Below are 18,676 nucleotides of genomic sequence, written 5' to 3' on the forward strand. Positions count from 1 at the left end.
ATTTTATATCATTTCCGGAAGCAACAAAGGACAACATGTTCAAGACCACTGCAGGTTTTTGAACATGGGAATGCGGTTTTAGGAAGATTATTTTGGAAGTTATGTAAAGAACCAGAAAGTTAGTGGTACCATCAAAAGAAATAGTCATATTGGGAGAAGAGACAGATTTAAGGTAGAAGTCTTACCCTTTGGGTAAACCACTTTGGCAGCTGTGTGAAGGTAGTGTTAGAGAAACTTGAGGCAGAGAGACCAAATAGAAAACAACTACAGTAGTCCAATCAAGACATGAAGACGACCTGAATGAGAATGGTGGCTGTATTCATGGTGAGGAAAGGATGTATGCAAGAGATTTGGCCATAAAAAAGCTAAATTTGGCAACTCATTAGCATGTGGGTTGAACAAAAATTAGGATCGAACACCTAAGTTGGGAGTCTGGCTGACTGGAAGGATAGTAGTGCCCTCAGCAATAATAGGAAAGTTTGGAATTGGGATGTTTTAGGGGGAAAATGAGTTTTGTTTTAGGTATGTTGAATTTTATATAACTTCAATACGTTCAGTTTGAAATGCCCAGTGTAAATTTTCTAATATGAAAGACTAGAGCAGGATATATAGATCTGGGAGTAATGGAACTAATCAGACCTGAATGAGGTCACCAAGTGAGTAAGTACAGAGGAAAAAAAGAAAACTCAGGACAGAATCTTACAGTTAGATGGTATGAAATGAATAACGAATGTGTAAAGGAAAACTGTGAAAGAGCTGTCAAGTAGGTAGGAAAACCAGTAAGGGAATGCATCACAAAAACCCAGAGAGAAGATAGTATACAGGACAAGGGAGTGATCAATAATTTCAAATGCTGAAGAAAAAAATGAAAAAGGATGACTATTGAGAAAGGGCCATTAAAGTTGGAAATTAAGAGATCGTTGACAACATCTTACAGGTGGAAAAATTGAGACCTAGAAATTTGTTCAAGTTCATAATGTAAAAGAGGTGGTGTCCTGACAATGTTTGTAGTGCGGAAGGTGAATTTGATCAAGGGATCTGACCTGCTTGAGGAAATAAAGGGTGTTAGATTTTGGTGGTCCTTTTGCATATTAAAGGATCAGAAACCATTACTGGGGACTGACAGAAACAATGGACTTGTCCCATGGATGGTCATGGGGCTTTTTATCCATCTACTCATGGAGATGGGCAAATTAAAGAAAGAGACAGTGTTCAAAAATGGTGAAAGTGATCCTGGCTGAAACGTAGAGTTGAAACCAGCAAAGGGCAGCAAGATGGGGAAAGGGATTTCTTATGCCCTCCCATGTAACGGCATCTCGTAGGAGAAACACAAAACAATAAAAGACATGTGTTTATATGCAGCATCAGAGGGAAATTCAAGGATATCACTTCCTGAAACCCAATCTCTTATGTCAAGAGAGGGAGAGGGAGACTGTGAGGGGGTGGGGGAAGGAGGGAGGGAGGGAGGGAGAGACAGACAGAGAGACAGAGACAGTCAGAGAGAGAGACAGAGACAGTCAGAGAGAGAGAGACAGAGACAAAGACAGAGAGACAGAGAGATAGGGAGAGACAGAGAGACAGAGAAAGACAGAGACAGACAGAGACAGAAACAGAGAGACAGAGACAGAGACTTGGCACCAACCAGAAACTGAAATCCTACCGCCTGGGAGATGGCAAGCCTCAGTGTTGACACTCGGAGAGGCTAGTTCTATGTGCTTAATCAGAGTTCAGTTTAGTCAGGACCATGGAAATTGTGACTAACAGGCAAAAAAAATCCAGCAAAGCAATTCAACTAGTCACAATGTCTGACCTAGTGAGGTGCAATTTGGGGACATCACAAGGGGACAGCAAGAGCTTATGGTGTTCCAGGTGTGAGTTGTCCATACACACACTCTTCGTCCTCACGCTTGATCTCTATACTTGCTCACTCACTCTCTCCTTTGATGGTGGGGGAGAGTGTGCCCTAAGTTTATGAGTTGAGGATGTTCTATTAAATATCTTCTTTCGATGCTATTCCAGTAATTGCCTTGCCTCTGAGCTAATTGTTTCCTTTGGCTTACAATTGAAAGATAAACACATCAGTAGGGTCTTAAAGAGTTTTGGGAGTAGAACTCAAAAGGTACTCTTGAACTGGCATACTGATGCCTCCAGGGGAATTTAACTAGAAAGTGAAAGAGGGATATAGTCAATTAGTCAATAAACATTTGTTAAGTACCTACTGTGTGCAAGGCACTGAGCTAAACACTGTGGCTACAAAAAGAGGCAGACGATCCTGCCTTCATGGAGCTTACAATTTAATGGAGACGATAAACAAACAGATATGTACAAATTAGCTTTATACAGGATAAACAGGAAAGAGAGGGAAGGCACGAGAAATGAGAAAGGTTGGGACAAGCTTCCCATGGAAAATGGGATTTTAGTTGGAACTTAAAGGAAGTCATGGGAGCCAGTAGGCAAAGATGAAAAGGGAGAACATTCCACAGATGGAGGACAGCCAGACAAAATTCCCAGAGTCACTGGATCGATGTAATATATGGTGGAAAGTAAAGTGTAAAAAGACTGGAAAGGGAGGGTGGGGCTAGGTTAAGAAAGGCTTTGAACGGGGCAGCTAGGTGGCAAAGTGGATAAAGCACTGGTCCTAGATTCAGGAGGACCTGAGTTCAAATTCAAACTCAGACACTTGACACTTACTAGCTGTGCGACCCTGGGCAACTCACTTAACCCTCACTGCCCCAGAAAGAAAGAAAGAAAGAAAGAAAGAAAGAAAGAAAGAAAGAAAGAAAGAAAGAAAGAAAGAAAGAAAGAAAGAAAGAAAGAAAGAAAGAAAGAAAGAAAGAAAGAAAGAAAACGAAAGGCTTTGAATGTCAAATGGGATTTTGTATTTGATCCTGAAGGCAATACGGAGTTTATTGAGTAGGTGAGGGGCATGGTAGAAAAATCACTTTGGTGTCTAAATGGAGAATGGTTTGGAGTGGGGAGAGACTTTAGGCAGTCAGACCCACCAGCAGGCTGTTGCAATAATCCAGGCATAAGATGATGAAGGTTTAGACCAGAGTGGACCAGCGACCAAAAGGGGCACTACAATGTTGAGGCTCATTGGGAATTTTCACCTTAGATAGTTTGTATTCTCAGCTGAAGGAGAGAGGTGACTTCTAGTTGACCTCAGGTCCCCGCTACCTGTTGGAAGAGTACCACATGCTCTAGGGGCTTACTTGTGTAACGATTGGAATGACGCCACCTGCTGGATACTTACTGTAGAAGAGTTCTGCCCATGAAGCAAAGGTCTTTGAGGGCAAGACCAGGAGTCTTTTCTTTGGCGGGGAGGAAGTGACGCAGACTAGTGGGAGGAGGAAGGAAGAGACTGGCGCTGACTCTGGGTCTCTTTCCTGAGGACGCTGGCGGAGAAGGGAGCTAGAAATGTGCTCTCCCTTTAATAGATAGGAATCTAGGCCTTTCTCTCTCTCTTTACCAAATTCTTATTCTCCTTAATAAATGCTTAAAAGTCTAACTCTTGCTAAAGCTTGTAATTGATTGGCGACCACTCATTAAATATTTTAGACAGTTTAGCTAGAATTTTAGCCCTTAACAGATGGCTGACCACGAAGAGGAAAGCTAACCCTCAGTCTTCTTCTGATCTTCTGGTTGGGTAAGAAATTTCCCCTCCCTCTCCCTTTAACTGCTAAGTACTAGCGTACTGGCTGTGTTTTCCCTTTAAATTTTTTCGAATGGACCTTTTAAACTCCCTAATTACCCTATTTTTGATTTTAGTCTGTTTAACCAGACAAATGGGAGATAAGATCATGTTAATGCTTTGTTTTTGTGGATTTTCTATTTTTCTTTTTATCTTTGTTAGAAGAGCCAGCAACTTACTCACACAAGGAAATATCTCCCACTCTCCCAACCATGCTTTTTCAGAGAAACCTGAAGAGATTCCTGCAGCTTTTCCCAGTTCTAACACTAATTGTTGCTCTAATTTTGCATGCCTAGAGGCAATGACCCACCCTCTAGAAGCTTTTAATCCCCTAGCACCTGGAGGCAAAGTGGGGGAAGAGGAATCCAGGCCTGAGTTCAAAATCAAGTCTGATTCAAATTGCTCTGGTCCCTCCCCTCCTCTCCAGACCCCACCCTCTACTCCTCCTATGGCCAAGCCCATAGCTTCCCCTGCCTGGGAAGTCCAGAGATCTGATGCGCATGCTCAACTTTGTCTAACTACATTTGCAGCTTCAGGCTCAGCCCTTCCCCAGCCTGGCTGTGCTTCTGAGACAACCTTAGAAAACCCTTTAAATTCCAGATATACTCATTTTGTTCATAATTTTGCTAACCTGCTTTTGTCTTTAATTAGTAATCTTATAAAGCATTTGTATGGTGAAAAGACTGACAGACAATATAGAGGGGTTAAAGAAGAAAAACTTAAGCTGAATGAGAATGACAATCATCACCATAGTTCAAGACTCCGCTTCTTTTGCCATGGAAGTATATATATTTTACAGAAATGTAGAAGTAAACAGCAAGGTATTGATATGAGTATTGGGGATTTTAGATATCGGAATCAAAAGTGTTCTGAATTCACTCAGAGTAATAGTATCAGTTCAGAGGTTACATAGGATTTCTGTGCTATTATATATACATTTTGAAATTAATGGTATGGGTTTATTTTCATAGAGATTTTCATGCTTTTGAGATTGTGTCTTATACTTAGTTTCTAAAACAAGGAGAATATTTGTAAAAGCTTTTTATAGTCATGTGATCAAGTTTATATTTTATAATACTCTTATTGATATTAAGTTCATATTCATTTAGATTTCCTTAGTTTGAATTTCACTGTATTTTATTGTTCCATGTGTATTTTCTTCTATTCATTTCTCTATCTAATTTTGAAACATTGCAAGATGGTTTTGATTTTATTATACAATGTTAATTCTAGGAGTATTGTGCTCCCATATTCTGAGTTGTTTGTTTTTGTTATTTTTTCTCAACTGATTCTTTGATCAAACTCTTTAAAGCATTTCCCTGGCAAATTGTTTGCCATGGCAAGTGTAAATTGATTCTAGAAGTATTATTTTTGATAAGCATATTCCAAAAAAAAAAAAAAAGAGGGGAACATTTGTAAAAGTTTTCTTTGAGATTGTGTTGTGCTTTAACTTGTATTTAAATATGTTCAGATTTTTCAAAAAAGTAATTGTATACTAAGTTAAAAAAAGGGGTATTATTTGAAATTGTTGCATAATTATATATTGTGTTCTGAGTCAAGATGTATTCACATTTTTTGCAATCATTTATTATCCTCAATTTTTAAATCCATATGAGACTTGGATTATGGGAACTTATCATTTAAGACACTAATTACCTTTATTCTGAGTTATCAGATGCCAGTTGGCCAAGGTGCCATCCAATCACAAGAGGAATACATGCAAGAGCAGACACTGAACTGTCACATGAGGGGAGACATGCATGAAGTCAAGGTATGGCCGAGAGAACGGCTTTTGACAAATGTTGAGGTTGGATTCTCTTGGTTTAATATTTTATTTTATTTTTCCCCACAATATTGTACAGATGGCTGGAAGTATTCATCCCACCCATCTCACTTCTACACCTGGCTTCTATGCTCCCTCCTATATGCCTGATGCCATGGACATCTTAATCCCATGGATCTGATTAAGTCTGACTCAGTTTCCTCCAATATGTTCGGTGGCATGGACGTATATTCCATCCACCTATTTTAAGCCTGGCATACTGTATGGGCAGTATATATTGCTCAAGTGTGGGAATGCTCATATCCCATCATTTCTCTGTTCTTTTATGGTAACCCCCATAATTATCTCAGGTGTCATGATAAATACAGTGTTGAATTTGGCCTTGACACCTGTTACCAATTATATTAGATTTTCTAATTTCTCATAATGGCATGAGGATAATTAGGCAGATGATGCAAAAAGTGATGAAACAAAGATAAAAATTATTTTTAAAAATTAATATCGCAGCAATTGTCTTCTCAATTACCCTCCATAAAGGGGGACTATAATAATAATATAATTGTAAAGAATGGTTCAATTTTTGTTTTATTATATGTTTCATGTGTAACAACTAAGATTATGAATTCCCTTAGACATGTTTTTGAGAACTTTCATTGTTTGATTTGATTATTGACAAAGCTATTTTAAAGTTGTGTTAAGCTCGATTTTGTAGGAAATTTTCCTGGCTGATTACCAGCATCCACACATCAACCCCTGAAAAAGACTTCCATTCCACGACTACACCTAGAGGACATCTGAGAAAAGACTTTCAGAGATTTTAAATGAACAGTTTTGATTTGTTGTTGTTATTGGTTTTTTCTCTTTCTGTTATAATATACACCATCTGTAACATGTATTCTCTGCAGAGGCCCTCCCTTTGCAAGACTAATGTCAAAGCGTCGGTTCATGAGGACAAAAAATCGCCCCTCTGGACAAAACTTTCCTCTCTTCCTTTTCTATATTGTTGTTCACATATTATTAGTTAGCAATAGTTATTATATTGTTTTTACTGTTCCGTCAAGGAAACATTTTGTTTCTTGAGGAACAACAGGGGGGACTGTAACGATTGGAATGACGCCACCTGCTGGATACTTACTGTAGAAGAGTTCTGCCCATGAAGCGAAGGTCTTTGAGGGCAAGACCAGGAGTCTTTTCTTTGGCGGGGAGGAAGTGACGCAGACTAGTGGGAGGAGGAAGGAAGAGACTGGCGCTGACTCTGGGTCTCTTTCCTGAGGACGCTGGCGGAGAAGGGAGCTAGAAATGTGCTCTCCCTTTAATAGATAGGAATCTAGGCCTTTCTCTCTCTCTTTACCAAATTCTTATTCTCCTTAATAAATGCTTAAAAGTCTAACTCTTGCTAAAGCTTGTAATTGATTGGCGACCACTCATTAGATATTTTAGACAGACTAGCAAGAATTTTAGCCCTTAACACTTGGGATCAGATTTTCCCTCTAAGAGGAAAAGGTCATAAGCCCTCCCCGCCCACCCCCCATTTTCTCTTTGTTTTTTGTTTTTTTTTTTTAAAAACTTTCATATTTGTCTTTTGGTTGGGGCAAGCTTTACATCTACAAAGACAAATGGCAACTTTTGAGAATTTCCTAATTTTTTTTGTTTATGAATTTGCATAGCTATGTATTTGGAAATAAATATAATCTCCAGGCCCACATACAGAAGAAGTGGATGGCTATAGGAAACATGGAATTCAAGAACATTGCTGCAAGATGCTCTTGCTCAAGAGGAGAGTAAAAAAACAAATCCCCTCCCTATTCTCTCACTGATACTTTTAGAAGTGATCCTAAGAGCTTATTGTCTTCAATCTTAGACCAGGATCAGTTTTACTAATTTTCAACTCCCAGTCTGACCAGTTTGCCCGAGTCAATGAAAGGGTGCAAAAAATTCACTCTGGAGCAAATTTATTGTCTATCGGCTCTGACAACACTCACCAGCAATGGCTGACCCTTTAATATGCACTCAAAAAAATTGACACTCTTAATTTTATCAATCAGATGATTAGGCCTAACTGATCAGGGTTCCCCAATCAGCTCCTACTACATTAAGCACTATTTGCTTGGGCCTGATAAATCATTACTACCATCTGGAAACTTTTTTTTTGAGTTAGAGGAAATCCTCTCAGCAAAATGAGGCCCTCAATCACCATACTATCCTCTCTACCATACCCCATGAACTAGGGCAAAATTGAATCAGTTGAACAAGAAAATTATCAGTGTTAAGCACTGTGATAGGCAATGGTGATGCAGAAATAATAATGAATCAGTTCTTGCCTTCAAAGAACCTACATTCTAAAGGGGGAGACAAGAAGTATACCCAAGTATATACAAAATTTATGAAAACAAATACATGTTATTTCACTTCTACCTCATAACAACCCTGGGTAGAAAGAAGGTGCTATTATTATCTCCATTTTACAATTGAAGAAACTAAGGAAAACAGATAAAACTACTTGCCTAGGGTCACACAGCAAGTATCTGAGACCAGATTTGAATTCAGGGTTTCCCGACTCAAAACCCCAAACTCCAAACCCAGGACTCGATCCACTGTGCCACTTAGTTACCTTTATTTGAAGAGAAGTAATGTATAATATGATTGGAAAGTTAGACTGGAGTCCGGATATGAAGAACTTTAAATGCCAAAGAGAAAAAATTGGTTTTGATCCTAGAAGAAATCAGAAGTCACTAATAATTTATTGAGTAGGGGAGTGACATAGTTAGACTTCTGTTTTAGGAATATCATGTTAGCTAGCAGTTGTGTGGAGGATGGTTATGCTAAACTGGAAAAGGAAGAGACTTGAGGCAGGAAGACTGATTAAGAGGATATTGTAAAGGTCAAGGTGAGAGGTGCCGAGAACTGTCTATATTAATAGAGAGAAGGGGACAGATAAGAGAGATCTTGTGAATGTAGAATTGACAAGACTTGGCAACTGACTGAAGAGAAGAGAAAGTGAAGACTGAGGACCATGCGTGACCATAATGTATCTGCCTACAGATGGGGGTGGGGGCAGAAATTAAAGTTTTTGTGAGGGAGTAGAAAAATGACCTGGAAAAACTCTCCCTTCTTCTCCTCCCTCCTCTCTTCCCCCCAGCCCAACCACAATCTCACCAACTACTTAGAGTCTTAGTAAGTAGAGAGAAAAGGGAAAGGGATGAGAAGAAGAACAGAAGAAAGAGGAAGGGAGATAAAGAAGTTTGCTCCCTCCAAAGGAGAGTGGTAATTTAAGTCATCAGCTGTTTCCCTTCTTTATATGCTCCCCTTAGGGGCCCCAAGCATGAAGGTGCGGCCAAAATCTCAGCCTTTAGGAGTGGGAAGTTTAAAAGTTATCCTTAGGGGATGTCAAAAGACCCTATTGTTTTACGTTGTTCCTTTTACAATGCACAGAATGGTGGGTCTTTATTATCTTTCTCTCTCATGCTATAACTCGGACCTTCCTTCATAGTATTGCTCTCTCAACAGAAAAGATTTTTGGAAATGATGTTATCCTTGTCTTAGGGGAAAAGTCAATGAAAAGTCTGGCCTTCTTGAGCTCACTTCTCAGGATTAGGAATGTGTTCAAAAGGACAGAATTAGTTTGGGAAGAGGAAAATGGATGAAGTCCAAATACATTTGAGAACAGGATTAAAGAACAGAAGTACCAATTTTGCATGAAATTCTCTTGGATTCCCTGGGATACATTTTTAATGTAGTGGTGAAAGTTTTCCAGTTAACTCTGGCAACACCTCTGTAACATATTTAGAGAAAAAACTGGGTATGGGGTTTCATACAGGGTCTCAAAACAAACTCAGGGATGATTAGAGTAAGTTACCAGCATGTGAGCCTATGTGGAGAAAGCAAAGGAAATAAAAACGAATTGGGAGGGAGAGGCGGGGCAGAGCCGGCAGGCAGAAGGGGGAAAGGCAGGGAGTTGGAATCTGAAGCTAGAATCACCCAAAGCAGAAATCACAGGGAAAAAATATGCCACTTCAAGAAAGAGTTGCAATGAAAATTTCCTTCCAATACCCTGCATTGCTAATCTCTTGCTGCTGAATTTTATAAGGAACAAAGATGATTGTGACCTCTTGACATTCTGCCGCTGCCTTTTTATGTGGTTCTTCTACCCTGGGAAAACAAGATAAAGGGAAGCATGAAGTTCCCTTTGCCCTCCTCCCTCTTTCTGACTCATTTTTTTTTTTTCATGTTGTCCTTATTTAGCAAAACAAATGTATATGCACATCACAAAAGTCCAAACTCTTACATACAGTGATTACTGCAGGGCTCTCCATAGGGAAGGCTGCAAGGGTTCTTTATAGCATACAGCTTTGTTACTGCACAAACCCTGCCAAGCTTATAAAAAGCAAACCAGAGGGCCTGCCCTGAAGAATGCCTGCATCTTTGAAGTTCAAGAGGGGTTTGGTGTTCTGCAGTCAGAATCAAATAAAACCCTCCAAAAAACAAACAAACAAACGCAACATTCAGTTTGTTATCTTAAGACATGGGTCGTTTTCCTTGCTGTCATATCTCTGGGTGGTGTCACATCTGCGTGATGATGCAGGTATCATCAAAAGTTATGATCAGTGTAGATATTAGAATAGGCCAGATCAGGACAATTTCAGGAGGCTTAATCTTATTCCTGAAGGTTTTCTAAAAATCTTCCCCCTCCACTATATTTTCTGTATGTTTCACATGAATAGCTTTAAAATTTAAATCTACTTACAGGGTTTAGGGAATCTGTTTTCCCCACCTATACCTAAAAGAGTCACTAAAAACTTTTTCACCTGTCTACAGATCTCTGCATTGTCCCAACATGATGAGAAAGAAACGTGAACAGATTGTAACAAGGCCGAACAGTAGCATGGGCTACTAGAGTTTCTCTGCCTCAACTTAGTCACAGAACTGTCTACCAGGAACCAACATAACTTTCACACCAAAAGTTGGGATATGATGGGGAGGGAAAATCATCTGATTTAGAAAAATGAGTCACAGCTCAAGTTTCTTTGCATGATACAGAGCCATAAGCCATTTTTCAGCACCCAGAGGTAAAAGGATGAAATGATGCCTGGGCAAACAACATTAAACTAACCCTTGAATCAACTGATAAGGCAGAAAGGGAGAGGTGCATAGAAGAAAGACCCTGATGCTGGCCCATAAGGAGCCACCTTGAGAGATGCTGGATATTTCCCCAAAGGAGGAGGGGGGGAGGCAAGGAAGGGACTTCATTTGGTGTTACTGGAGGGGATAGAGTGAGGAGGGCATCACTAGCAGCTTCCTGGTATAACAAATTATTATTTTAAAATGTTATATCTGATACTGTTGTCTAAGTTTATGCCTACTCTTTGCACTGTAATTAGCATTCTTAGGATGCCACTTTAGCAAATACCTTTGTTTTGAGCTAATTGTGTCTCTTGCCTGATACTGGCTGACTTTATTATTCAAGGTAAATTTACCAGTTTAGAAGCAGCTAGGTGCTGAAGCTCATAGAGTGCCAGGCCAGGAGTCAGGAAGACTGTGAGTTCAAATCCAGCCTCAGACACATACTAGCTGTGTGACCCTGAGCAAGTTGCTTAACCCTGTTTGCCTCAGTTTCCTCATCTGTAAAAATGTATATATATATACATGTATATATATAGTATATACATACATATATAATTTCCCCCCATTACATGTTAAAACATTGTTTTAAAGTTTTGAGTTCCACATTCTATCTCTTCCTCCCTCCCTCCTCTTTCCCCTCCCTGAGATGGTAAGTAATTAGATACAGGTTACACAGGTAAATTGCACAAATTTTAAAAAAATCATTATTTCAAATTCTGTACCCTCTAAATATTAGCTTCCTTTATCAAAACTCCAGTCATGGCATCCTAGTTATGACTCTGACAGGACATATTCTCTATTTTTAAAATGTTCAATTCTCTTCAATGGAGGTGTTTTTGTTAGTGAATTTGACAATCATTACTGTTCAGAATTTTACTGTTAAGGTATATGTCTCCTATAAATAGAATTTTTATACGTCATCAATTTGATGGTGTGGGAAAAAACATCAAGAAAACAATTTCAACTGTAATTTCTATGAGAACAAGCTAAGGTTTGAAACCCAGTTTACCTACAAAATTTGTTCAGCTTCAATGATGTCAACACAGTGAGTTTAATAGTTATGCCACCTATTATTTTTAAACTAAGTGCTTACCATGGATCAAACTAGCAACAGATACAGAACTTCGCAACTAAGAGGGTTTTTTTTAAGTCAATAATTCTTGAAAGAGTACAGTACATTTTCCCAAGACATTTAGTGAAGCTATCTTGCCTTTCTGTTTGATTTTGAGGACCACGGTTTTCTTGCCAAATAGGCATATCTTGGCTTGCTTTGCCAGGGTTACTGCCACGTGGGAACATTAAGTTGGTATTAAATATTCAAAGCAAAGAACCACTGACCTAAGTTCTCTCATTTAACAATGACATATTCTCTATAAGTAAATAAGATACCTAAGTCTTGACTTTCAGTACACAAGAAATGTTTTTCAGTAAGTCCTCTGAAATGCATTATATCCCATTGCAACCAGACCTGGCTGCTGGGTACATCAACCATCCATGCCTGTTATAAAGCCCTCTGCAACACTCCGGAGAGAGGCCATATATTTACCATAGCTTTAACATAGTAGCTAAATTAGGAGCTCCAGGAGGTCAGAGACTCCAAAGTTAAGTTAAGTGGGCACAAGCCTGTTTCAATCATACTGTGCTGCTCTTTACAAGCACAACTTTGACAATAATGCTGTTTCTACAACCAACCTTTGGAATGTTTTTCTTTTGACAAACATGCTGCACCTGCATGCCGACACTAACTACAGTAGAGACTTGACCAGAATCCCCTAAATCCATTAAACCGTCTAATCACTCAGCTTAAAGAAGGATAGAGGGATAGGAAAAGATGAAGGGTTGTTGCTACTTAGTTATAAAATAATTTCCATTGCTTTTTCCCTTCCTCCCCTTTGTCTTTCCTGCGCTCTGTATACATAGATCAAGCCACGGATCTATGGGTCTCGACCCCATACGGGGTCGCGTGACTGAATGTGGGGGTCGAAAACAGTAAAAGGTTGTGTATCCCGATTTTATATATCTATATAGCCGGGGTCGCGTAAAAATTTCTCGGGCGAAAAGGGTTCGCGAGTGGAAAAAGTTTAAGAAGCCCTGGTTTGTTAGGTACCTGCCCTCCCTGCCACCACCACCCCCCCGCCCCCGCTCTCCCAGTAATGAACTGTAACCGTGAACTTCCTAAAATGGGTTTATGTCTCTCCTGCTGCTTGCTTCTTTCTCAGTCCTAGTCTCCAGTTCAAACTATCTATCCTCGATGCAAGTGAGTACGTGCAGATACTGGGTGGGAGAACAAGGGTTCTCCCCGCAAAACGCACGTTCCTTGTCAACAGAGGCAAACTTTCTAGAACAGAATATGTGTATTTAGCTGCGTAATAGCAAGGGTCACCAAATTTACTTTAGTATGGGCCAGCTCAGAGCTGAGACAGGCCACATACCTGGAGGGTTCCACATGTCCAGAGGTCTAGACATTCCTTTCTCGTTTATCTCACCTTTCTAAGGAAATTCTACTCTCTTCTCCGATAGCCTCCAAAGCTAAGGGCTAAGAACAAGAGGAGGCTAGAGCCTTGAAAATCTTCCATCCAACCACCCAGAAACCCATCCAGCCATACCCATTTTGGCGGCGGCCACCACCGGTGCTGCCACCACTGTTGTCTCTCCTGGCCCACCTGTGGCTCTCAGAGGGAAGGCAGGTGAACAGAGAATGACGGAGGGCGCCTCTTACCGGAGAAGTCAGTGAGGGCTGCGATCTCTTTGGTGCACACCAAGAAGGTACAGTAGAAGAGGCGAAATAGTAGCACAGGCTCTACCTGTCTCCTGAGGTTGGGATGCTGCAGGGGCGACGTTAGCTGCCCCCGATCCCGCTGAAACATGGTGCGGGGCGAACGGCAAATGGGGGCCGGGGCGCTGGGAGGGAGGGCGCGCCCGGGCGGGGGGTAGGTGGGTGGAAGATAGAGTCACATGGCGGAGATGGGTCAGATGCCAGCTGCTCTCCTCCCACCACTCTCCCTGCTCCCAGCCCCGGGCTAGAGAACCTCTCTTCTCACTTCAGACCCCGGCTCAGGTCTCTTCACGGGAGAGGGGAAAGGACACTGGGGCGGAGCGAGGAGCCTGGGGAAGGATCCACGTAGTTTCCCCAAGAGGAAATCGCAGCTATTTGCTACTGCGATAGAGGAAACTAAGGGCGTGGGGGGTGTGGGGAGATAGTGAAGAAGAGGGGTTTGAAGAGGCAAGGGGAAGAGGAGAGGAAGAAAAGGAGCCGGAGAGGAAGAGTAAAGAAAAAGGAAAAGAACTCTTTTACTGTACGACCGCAGAGAAAGCAGTCTTTCCCCCAAGCAGCCAGGAGAGACAAGCTCTGGGTGGGCTGGGCAACTTGAGCTTCTATAGTGGCCTGTGTCCCCCAGCTGGGGTGTCTCCGCCCCTACAACACTCGACTGGCTCTCCCCCCTTCCCACTAGAGGAATAGGAGCACTGGCCGTACACTTGCCTGCCTTCCCTTCCTCAGAGAAACGCGCCCTCTCTTTTCCACGAACATGGGGAGCCGTGACGCACTTATCTGCAAGTCCGCCAGACCGATCCACAGGAATAAACTGAAAACTGGAGATTCAGGCGCATGCTCGCCTGCCCTTGGGTGATGGAGATGGGGGATAGTTGGGGTTCACTTGTTGTGAAGGGTCCCAGAACGAAAAGCAGGGACTTGACGCACTGTTCGAGGGACATAACTGTATTCGCTAACAAGCAGTAGACACCGTGTTTATGTTTCCTCCCGGGAAGGACTCGTCATAATGCTAAAGGAGCTTTAAAAGGACTTTCCTTTTATATGGGCCATTTCATAAAGTGTCAAATACCTTGTTCATTCGATGCGTCTATACACACACACACACACACACACACACACTGTTTATATAGTACATTAGCCACAGTATCAGTAAATTCAACCTATGGAAACGGCAGTGTGATACTGCCGTGTACTTTACAGATGGAAATGTGGGTCTGTTTTGTGACTCCGACCACCTAAATCCCAGCCATTTGGCACAGAACTGCTTCTACTGGGATGTATGTGTAGGCCGCTGAGGAGGGAGTTTAGTCACATTGCGTTCCCAAGCACTGAGAAAGGCCGCCAAGTTTGTAAGGTGCTTGGTGGAGCAGTCCCGGAGCTGCTGTGCTTGCTGTTGCTTCTGCTGCTGCTGCGGCGGCCGCTTCTCCTGCTTCACCAAGTTTACAGTAGAGAGGACTTGGCCAAAATGAAAAGGATCTTGGGAGCCAGTGTCCAAGCCCAAGAAGGAGTGTGTGCCTAAGGAGATGAGAGTTTGTTGCCGAGTCACCGATTCAAGTAATTGGCAGGACAGAGGGAACAGAGGTGGGGAGAGGAGTAGGAGGAAGGGAAAGAGTTTCAAAACTCATTGAGGCCTTGTTTTCCAGACCAGTAGTCCCCCGTTGTTCTTTCTGTTTATGCTGGTGTGCAGCCCAGAAGAGATGAATGGTTCAGTCACACACTGCATATTGCTGTTAGTGGTTATTTTTTGGTGAAATTGTAATTCCCAGGCTTTTGACTAAAGCCCATCCCCTAACCCAAGCCCCAACACACTCCAATTGAGGAGAAGCCAGAGGACTAAATAAGAGACAATGCTAATCACTTCACTGAATAGTTTTAAAATATCCTTTAAGGATTTTAGAAACTTTTCAAACGAACAAAAGCTCCTGGTGCTTTCTCTCTTCTCTTTGCATTATCCTGCTTTTAACTGATTTGGGGGGTTAAATTAATAACCACCATCACTTGTGCTCTCCTTCTCTGGGCTCCTCCCCCCCATTTTAAAAATAGGTAGCTCTATCTAAAGTGCCTTCCAACCCTAAATCTTATGATACTGTGATCACTCCATCTCTACTAATCTTAAAAATCCTCAAATTATGGATGTGTCCCTTGGTTCAGAAAACCTCACATGACATAAAGAGACATCAGAACCCTGCTCACCTCTCTGAGTTGTCACCGTCATACAGATAATCTGAGAACTACACAACCTGACACCCTCTAGGGTGTTATCATCAACTTCCCTTGAAAACACACAATTCATAAAGCTTAAAGAATGAATATATTTACTTACAGTTTGTCTAGGACTTTAACAGAATTTATGGGAAATGATACTTAACCAGGAGCAGCATAGTCACTTAGAATAGAGTCCTGGATAGATTCCCAGCTGGAGTTATTTCTCTGGTGACTCCTCAGTATATGTCTGCTACTGAGATTTTTATGGTCATTTTCACTGGGGGTTCCCTTCAAAAGAGTTTTAATAATCAGCTTGATGTAATTTATCACTGTCCCTGAAATTCCCCATAGCTTCCAACAGATGGCACTAGTTCAGTGAACGAGCATTTATTAAGCATCTACTCCAGTCAGGCACTGTGTTAAGCACTAGGGATACAGAAAAAGGCAAAAAAAAAAAAAAAAAAAAAAGCCCTTCTTCTCAAGTAAACAGCTTTGTGCAAATAATAGATATGCAGGATATATTGGGGGTAGTTTCAGAGGGAAGGTATAAGGTTAAGGAGGACTGGGACAAGCTTCTTGCAGAAGATGGGACTTTAACTGAGATTTTAAGGAAAGCAGAGAAGCCAGGAGGTGAAGATAAGGAAGAGATCCAACCACAGGGAACAGCTTTTCATTTTTGTTGCTGCATCCTGTAAAATATTGCAGATTTCTGTCCAGAGTTATTCAGACATTCTATCAGATCTACTCCCTTAAATCTATTCATCACCTCCACTTCATATACATAAGAGATGTTATTTAAGCCATACCTTTATGATCTGATGGTTTTCCCTACTGTCTTCCATTTAAGTCTGAATCTTGTAACAAGAATCTCATGAGTTGAGCCATAGTCAGCTTCAGGTCTTGTTTTAATTGACTGAGTAGAGCTGCTTCACCATTGGTGGCAAAGTATAAAATCAGTCTGATTTCTATATTGACCATTTGGTGATGTCCATGTGAAGAGTCAACTTTTGAGGTTTTGAAAAAGAGTATTTGCTATCTCCAATGAGTTATCTTAACAAAGCTCTCTATTATTCTCTGCCCTGCTTCATTTTTTAATCTAAGGTCTAATTTGCCTGGTATTCCAGTTATCTTTTTTATTATCTACTTTAGCATTTCAATCCCGTGTGATGAATGTGACATGTTTTTGGCATTATTTCTGGAGATGTTGTAGGTCTTCATAGAACTGAACAACTCTGTCCTTTTTGGTATTACTGGTTGGAGGATAGACTTGTACTACTATGATGTTCTATGGTTTGTCTTTAATTTGGATAGCTATCATTGTGACATTTTTGAGATTATACCCCAGTACTGCTTTTCTCACTCTTTTATTGACTAAAGAAAATGACACCTTAAAAATACAATTGGCCTAATGGTAAAAGGCGCACAAAAATTAACTGAAAAAAGAACTCAATATACAACTGTGCATACCCTTTGATCCAGCAATACCAGTACTAGGTCTGTATCACAAAGATATTTATAACGGCTCTCTTTGTGGTGTCAAAGAATTGGAAATTGAGGGGATGCCCATCAACTGAGGAATGACTGAACAAGTTGTAGTGTATGAATGTAATGGAATACTATTGTGCTATAAGAAATGATGAGGGGGCAGCTTGGTGGCGCAGTGGATAAAGCACCAGCCCTGGATTCAGGAGTACCTGAGTTCAAATCTGGCCTCAGACACTTGACACTTAGCAGCTGTGTGACCCTGGGCAAGTCACTTAACCCCCATTGCCCCACAAAAAACAAAACAAAACAAAAAGAAATGATGAGCAGGCAGATTTCAGAAAAACCTGGACTTAAGTAGACTGATGCTGAGTGAAGTGAGCAGAACCAGGAGAACACTGTACACAATAACAGCAACATTGTGTGATTATCAGCTGTGATAGACTTGGCTCTTCTTAGCAATACAATGATCCAAGACAATTCCAAAGGATTTGTGATGGAAAATACTCTTCAGATGGAATCTGAATGCACTTTTTTGTTTTTTGTTTTTTTTAAGTATTTCCTCTTTGTTCTGATTCTTCTTTCACATGACTAATGTGGAAATATGCTTAACACGATTGTGTGTGTGTGTGTGTGTGTGTGTGTGTGTGTGTGTGTGTGTATATAAAACCTATATCAGACTGGTTGCTATCTTGTAGAGGAGGGAAGGGAGGAAGAAAAATTTGGAACTCAAAATCTTATAAAAACAAATGTTGAAAACTATCTTTACTTGTAACTAGAAAAAAATACTATTAAAATTGGGGGGAAAAGAAAAAACTCCTTAGAAAACATAGTTGGCCAAATGGAAAAAGAGGAACAAAAGTTTATTAAAGAAAATAATTCTTTAAAAATGAGAATTGGGCAAGTGGTATCTAACAACTCCATAAAACTCCAAGAAACAATAAAACAATGTCAAAAGAATAAAAAAAATTAGAGAAAGAAATATCTCATTGGAAAACAACTGATCTAGAAAAAAGATAAGGAGAGATAACAAGAATTATTGGACCACTTGAAAGCAAGGAGCAAAAAAAGAGCCTAAATGTTATGTTTCAAGAAATTATCAAGGAAAAATGCCCTGATATCTCAGAACCAGAGGCTAAAATAGAAATTGAAAGAATCCACTGATCACTTCCTGAAAGAGATTCCCAAATGAAAACTCCCAGAAATATTTTAGCCAAATTCCAGAGCGTTCAGGTCAAAGATAAAATGCTTTAAGTAGCCAGAAAGAAACAATTCAAATATTGTGCCACCACAGTAAGGATCATACAAGATTTAGTGGCTTTCATATTAAGGGACTGGAAGGCTTGGAATATGATATTCTGGAGGGCAAAGAGGCTGGGGTTACAACCAAGAATAACCTACCCAGCAAAACTGAATATAATTCTTCTGAGGAAAATGGATATTTAATGAAATAGAGGTCTTTCAAGGAATCCTGATGAAAAGACCAGAACTGAACAGAAAATCTGATATTCAAACACAAGCCTCAAGACAAACATAAAAAGGTAAACATGAAAGAGTAATTATAATAAAGTTAAACTGTTAGCTATATGAGAAGATGATATGTGTAACTTCTAAAAACTAT

General features: G+C 40.5%; 1 protein-coding gene across 7 annotated transcripts in view; it reads right to left on the reverse strand.

The window, feature by feature from the left end:
* The window catches only part of EVA1C (eva-1 homolog C), an 87,314-nt gene extending 73,144 nt beyond the window's left edge, over nt 1-14,170 (reverse strand). Inside the window, exon 1 of one of the 7 annotated variants that reach the window (XM_043999116.1) lies at nt 14,071-14,170. Coding sequence is in view for 5 of the 7 variants with exons in the window: in XM_043999114.1 (XP_043855049.1) it covers nt 13,315-13,462 (148 nt within the window). In the remaining 2 variants the exon portion in view is untranslated. Of the gene's footprint in view, nt 1-13,314; nt 14,008-14,070 lie in introns of those variants that run through there. The other 6 variants (XM_043999118.1, XM_043999114.1, XM_043999117.1 and 3 more) reach the window with 6 other exon arrangements.
* Nucleotides 14,171-18,676: the final 4,506 nt, after the last annotated feature.

The sequence above is a fragment of the Dromiciops gliroides genome, chromosome 3, assembly GCF_019393635.1.
Source record: "Dromiciops gliroides isolate mDroGli1 chromosome 3, mDroGli1.pri, whole genome shotgun sequence".
NCBI lineage: Eukaryota > Metazoa > Chordata > Mammalia > Microbiotheria > Microbiotheriidae > Dromiciops > Dromiciops gliroides.